Raw genomic sequence first — 5,878 nt, 5'->3', positions numbered from 1 at the left:
AAATCTTTGGAGGTTTCTAACAAAAACTGATGATAATTTTTCGAGAAAGATTTTAATGAATTTTTGTTATACATATCGGTTTAGGCTAGCTTATGCAATAGCACTTTGTCCAGTCTATCGTTGAAGGTCTCGGTTAAAAGCAAAAAACAATACCCCATCCTGATAAGCCAATGCAGACAAGTGGGGTAATTGTGAGTGGTAACTTATAAATGCCTATACTCTAGTCCAGCACCTTCCAATAAGCAGTCGTCAGACATACCCGCACTTTCGTGAAGTCACTCTCTCCGTGCCTTCATCATGACACGTAGAACAGATCGTCTCGTGTTGATCCTCATCGTAGGCATTCTCTACATATCCTTTGCCAACGGCCAAGGTAAGTTGTCCACAACGTAGAAAAAAATCCGTCACATACCTTCACTCAATCAATTCTGTTGATTTCGTTGCACTAATTGAAAATAATCTCAGTTGTACATATTAAGGTGAGAGATTGATTGTTATCCCAGGTAAGAATTCAAAAGGCTGAAGATCAGAACAGACCTGGGAAAGCCTTAGCTCACTCAGGCTGAACACCCAGATCTGACCCGTTCAGGCCTAGACCTCCAGCCTGGAACGAGCTTATCATTTCGAGGCTCAATGAGGCTTGATCCAAGGCTGAACTCCAGCCCTGAGTGAGGATTACCAAGTCCTCGTTCAGGGCTAGGAGCCTATCCTCATCGTCAATTCTAACCTGGGATAGTGAAGTAGAAAAATGAAAAAATTTCTGGCTCAGTTAAATAATTAATTGCCCTGGATTCACAGCAAGGGATCCAGCAGCCGTCAAGTCAGACACCACGTCCAATGGAGTTGTTGGTGAAGTACTTCTCTGGGTAAATCCTATCACCAAACTCTTGCTAGAGTACGTCAATGCCATGCTGATCCGAAATAGGGGTGTCAAATTGCCCTGCACCCTCTACAATCCTACCAAATGGGACTGGGAATGCACTCCAGTACAAAAGTAAAATCCCCCGATATTCCAAAATATACCGACGATTCATAAGATAAGACTTATTTTTTTATAATACAAAACGCATCAATGACTTAGATTTACATAATTTAATTATCTGTTATCTTAATTATTCATGTATTAAATAAATATGCAATATGGTACCCTCAAGGTTTCGATCATTTTTTTTCTACTCAAACGAAAAAAAGTTCCTTCATCTTAAAAATAAATTATGATTGCAGATAAATTTATTCACATTAGGGAATTTTTATAATGAAGAAACGTTAGCAACTTGTAAACTCTTCCAAAAATCCGCCAATCCCGTGAATGTGAAATAAACAATCACGGATTTGATTATTATTGATAATAGAAAGTAAATGAAAATATAAATTATTGCTGGAACCAGGTAAAAATACATAACGGTCTGTCTCAACTGATAATTCTTGTTGATAAATTATTGTATTTACACATGCTGTACATGTGCAATTGAGGAAGAGGTGGCCCCAAGAAAATGACAAGAAAAATAGAAAAGTCATTAAAATAATGGTTTCCCGATGATATCGCACGCCGAGTGTAGCGAAAAGTCGTCATTCCTTCGTGCATTGATAAGAATTTGTCGTATGCGTCATGCGAAGAAAAATATGTTAAAAATAATGAAAAAAGCGTGCGTGCGAGTGTTAATTATTCCTAATATTCTTGCAATAATTTCAATCGTTCCTGCGGGAAACACGAAAATCCCGATGCCAAGTCTCGAATCCGGAGTCCCTGAAGAGAACGTTTCTTCTGGAAAATTCATCTGTCTCTAACCGGAAAGTAAAGAAAACCTCAAGCAAGTGTCTCGTATATTTTAATATTAACGACAAGTAACTCAAGTAAATTAACACACAAGTTGTCGTATTCTTCATACGATAACAGTCGCAGTAGTAGGGGGACATGTGCTGGTGATTCAGACTAATTGGAACATTGCCTGTGCACCTGCTTTGCTGTACACAATGTCAACTGAAATTCGTAAACTATTTCTGGTATTATTCATTGGAATACTGTCGGCATCTTCAAAATCTGACGATGGAGTGATCACTGTACCATCAACGGACATTCCCAGCGATGGAAAAGGCATTATACCAGGTAAGCTATTCCATTTTAATTCAAAGCCGATCATAGCTATTAATTCTTCACTCCTCAATTCTATTGCTCAATTGACGATATTCTATAAAAAAGTAATTGGAATTCGATTGTTCTACGCGATTTCTACAGAGATACTTTCTCTAAAATTTTTCTCTAGGTTTTCTTAATTTTTCTTGGTTTTTTAATTTTTTTTTTACAAAAATTGAATTTATCAAGCTTAAGAAATTGGAACTGACGATATTCTGGAGGAATTCTACCTATCGTATGAATTCTATAGAATAAAAATCTATTTCTTATAGAAAAATAGAAATGAATTAAATTTTTCTGCTGAACATTTTCTATTGAACATTTTAAATTGAATCAAAAAATAATAAAAACCCTACAGTCTATAGAATTTTCTACTTGACAATTGTCTGGAATTTTCCTTCCAGCTGGTGACGGCACGTCGAACAACACCTCTATGACAGTGCCTCCAGGTCTGTCGTCAGTACCTGGATTATTCGGTCTGGTGTACCGCGTCACCATTCACCCGATGATTGTCTTCCTCCGTTTATTCCTGGATCCGATCTTCTCACTTCTCCGGGGAGTGGTAGGCCCAGTTCTCGCGATAGTAAACTATTTGCTGGGGGAATTGGGTTTACCAAGTCTGGGGGAGCTGCTGAACGAGCTCCTGATGGGCCTTCAAGGTCACCTAGGGCGCATCCTGGGAGAGGTTTCAGGTTTCGTGGGGACTCTTTTGGGTCCCCAGAACAACAGCCAGCCCCTCTCAAGGAGGAGACGGTCAGTGATGGGTTTCCTGATGAGTCCTATCACTACTCCTCTGGGCTATGCCTGGAGTATAATCTCCATGCCCTGGAGGATCGCCTCCGCCAGCACTAACATGGTAACCACTCCGCTCTACTACGGGTACCGATTACTTTCGTATCCTCTCTCTGGGGCTGTGGCGGCGGGAACCTGGCCCACCAGACGTATCCTCAGGTTGCTGGGCTTCGGTGGCACGAAGGAGACGCTTCCTAATGGTCAGGAGGGCCCAGAAAAGGACCCCATTGATGATCTCCTGGGGAGTCTCAGTGAAAGTGCGCAGGACGCCCTTGCTGAGGCCCTTGTCAAAGGCTTTCAGCTCATGAAGAGCGATATTTTACCAGCTATCGACGCCGCTGCAGTTAATTATCAGGACTCGGACATGGTACCTGATTCGCTTAAGGACTATATGAAGAACTTTCATCAGGTTTATTCACTACTCCACACCCTTCGCGTTCTGTAAACCTGATCTCTTTAGAGGTGCAATAAAAATTCAACAGGCATTCATAGATTATGTCTCTATCATTACGTGATTTTGAAAAATAGAAAAAATGGAGAAGATGTTAATTGGTACAATTTATATCTTAAAAAATCGATATAATATCTGTTTTATAGATATTTTTGTATGTATATTGTTTATAAATTTTAAAATATTTATAGAATTCGTCATATTATTATATATATTTCGGAATATTTTTTGATGGGGGAGTCAATGAAACATGAACAATTGATTTCGTCATTACAGATAACAATTTTCATTTTGATGCAATAAAAAAATCAGTGAAATGCACTTCGTGCATGCAATTTCGTGGATGGAACTGAGAGAATTGGAATGTCACAGATTTATTTAATCTTGATCGATCTCGCTAAGGATTGATTTTGAAAGAATGTCTCAATAGATGTATTATGGAAAATTCAATGAACAGTTGATAAGAATATTATTTCGACTTACCTGACTTTGGCTTTTCACTTCGGAATTAAAACGTATGAAAAATAAAATAAGAAAATATGGAGAGATGTTGCAATATGTCCTCATTTATTTCAAGAATTGGTCTACACTCGGGAGAATAAAGGAATAAATAACAATAATTAATCCTATCTAAAATAAAAGAAACGATGTTCCGTTCCCAATACAAAAAACATCAATGACAGACTAATAAAATCCCTGATCTATTGCTTGACACCACCGAATAAGAAGTCCATGAAAGGCGCCCACGATAGATCCACGAAGAACACTACCAAGCTCTTAATGGGTCCAGGTAGTATGATCCCGGGTATCGGATCGAGAATACTCTCGACAAGATCAGAGACGTCGCTGGTGGTGGATACCCCAGTGCAGATGAATGAATCGGTGTCCAGGGTGCAGGGAAAAGCACCACCGAGGACACGTCCAATGGCACCGTTGGTGAGTTTCTGGCCGTAATTCCAGCCGTCCACACCCTTCTGAACTCCTTCGGACAGAGGTCCTCCGAGGAGAGGAATTTTCAGCAGGATCCCTTCGGTTTTTCCGACGATGCCGTCACCACCTCCATCGCTACCTCCATCGCTACTTCCATCGGTACCTCCGTCGCTACCTCCATCGCTACCTCCATCGCTACCAGTGCCTGCACCTCCTGTATGTCCTCCATTTCCTTCAGACCCTCCACCCTTTCCACCCTTTCCCCCCTTTCCGCCCTTTCCGCCCTTTCCACCCTTGGGTGATCCAGATTTTTCTTCACTACTGCTGCTACTACTGCTGCTATTATCTCTTCGTCGGCGCACCGCTGCAATAAAAATCATTGAGTACCCAAGTGGTAAAACGAGCTAAATGGAATTTTTTAAATAAGTTTAATATTGATTATCTCAAAATCAATGAATTGGCGATGAAATATCAAGTGACTTTATCTCAGGAATTTCAATGCGATTTTTCAAAAATCCTCTAGTACTTTCTTCTCAACTCGATACTCTTCGAGATGAATCGATTATTTAAAATAGTAAATTTGAATTATTTCACTTCACCACTTGATTACTGAATTATTCGGTAAAATGTCCTCAAAATCCAGAGGCAACTTACGCGCTGCCGCACTGGTGAGCTCGAGGAGCAGAACTAGCACCAGTATGACGACATATTTGTTATTCATCAACCTCATGATGTAGACTGCCCTAAACCGGAGCAACAGGCACAGTGAAAATGAAAAAAAGCTGTAGTACCTCCTTATATAAGATCGGTACGGTTAGCGCACTTGATTTGACTTCACCACCGATAATAGTCTGACTAAACATGGGTTTTTGTCAACTCGTACTACTTGAGGTAGGGGAGGAAGCAAGGAGAAATGGTAAGAAAATTACAGCCACTTGTTTTTTTCATGCACGCGGTATTCGATGGCTCAAATCGTTTGTCAATTTCTTTCCCTTGCGTGGCTTATCGCTTCACCTTGCAGGCGACTTTATCATTTTGCCACGAAGAAATAATGAAGGTGAACGTCAAACTCTGAAGGCTTTTAAGCCATTGGGGAAATTGTTTTAAAAATAAATAATTGTTCTCAAGAAATACCATGGTATTTTTCTCTCAATAATGGATTACCTATTGCAGTAGTAATTAAGCAATATGCTGGAAAAATTAATTAATTATAAATTTATGCTTTGATTATAAATCAGAGATAGAGGTAACTGGTAGTAAGTAGTCCTAAACTAGCGGACTGATGTAAGTTTTCACGGAATATCTCCGAATGTAAGGGAGATTGCGATTTTTTAATGGAGAGCTTATTTGGCGAGGAACTAGGAACTAGGTTTAGGGTGGATGTGATTTTCTTCTTTCAAATATCAAATATCAATGCTAATTTATTCGCAGGGCTGAACCACACGCAATCAATTCTACTAATAATTTGTCTCTTGTTGATCGTACTGAGTTAAATCAATTGTCTAATTGTTTTGCACTGTTGAGTCATTGATTGCATTACGTAACAATAAAGCGATTTCTTTTTAATGAAT

The 5,878-nt window shown here is 39.5% G+C and overlaps 4 protein-coding genes across 4 annotated transcripts in view; 2 read left to right on the top strand and 2 right to left on the bottom strand.

Moving 5' to 3' along the window:
- The first annotated feature begins 214 nt into the window (after positions 1 to 214).
- LOC105265482 (uncharacterized) lies at positions 215 to 1,153 on the top strand. Its single transcript, XM_011302974.1, has 2 exons — positions 215 to 373; positions 799 to 1,153. Exons 1-2 carry the CDS (start codon positions 298 to 300, stop codon positions 996 to 998), a joined length of 276 nt encoding a protein of 91 aa, XP_011301276.1. The 5' UTR covers positions 215 to 297; the 3' UTR covers positions 999 to 1,153.
- A 727-nt stretch (positions 1,154 to 1,880) lies between these two features.
- Positions 1,881 to 4,048, top strand: LOC105265480 (uncharacterized). Its single transcript, XM_011302972.1, has 2 exons — positions 1,881 to 2,107; positions 2,539 to 4,048. Exons 1-2 carry the CDS (start codon positions 1,975 to 1,977, stop codon positions 3,369 to 3,371), a joined length of 966 nt encoding a protein of 321 aa, XP_011301274.1. The 5' UTR covers positions 1,881 to 1,974; the 3' UTR covers positions 3,372 to 4,048.
- On the bottom strand, positions 3,926 to 5,175 carry LOC105265481 (glycine-rich protein DOT1-like). The gene is made up of 2 exons (XM_011302973.1): positions 4,962 to 5,175; positions 3,926 to 4,671 (listed from the first exon to the last, which is right to left on the bottom strand). The coding sequence occupies exons 1-2, from the start codon at positions 5,035 to 5,037 to the stop codon at positions 4,079 to 4,081; spliced, it is 669 nt and encodes a 222-aa protein (XP_011301275.1). The 5' UTR covers positions 5,038 to 5,175; the 3' UTR covers positions 3,926 to 4,078.
- Positions 5,176 to 5,486: 311 nt separating this feature from the next.
- LOC105265553 (uncharacterized) overlaps positions 5,487 to 5,878 on the bottom strand; it is a 2,302-nt gene continuing 1,910 nt past the window's right edge. The window contains exon 5 of the mRNA XM_011303102.1: positions 5,487 to 5,498. Coding sequence (XP_011301404.1) covers positions 5,487 to 5,498 — 12 coding nt within the window. The remainder of the gene's footprint in view (positions 5,499 to 5,878) is intronic.

Source organism: Fopius arisanus, unplaced genomic scaffold (assembly GCF_000806365.1).
Source record: "Fopius arisanus strain USDA-PBARC FA_bdor unplaced genomic scaffold, ASM80636v1 scaffold00030, whole genome shotgun sequence".
In the NCBI taxonomy this organism is placed as follows: Eukaryota; Metazoa; Arthropoda; class Insecta; order Hymenoptera; family Braconidae; genus Fopius; species Fopius arisanus.
The sequence above is the reverse complement of the archived record's forward strand: the minus strand, read 5'-3'. Positions and strand labels throughout refer to the sequence as shown.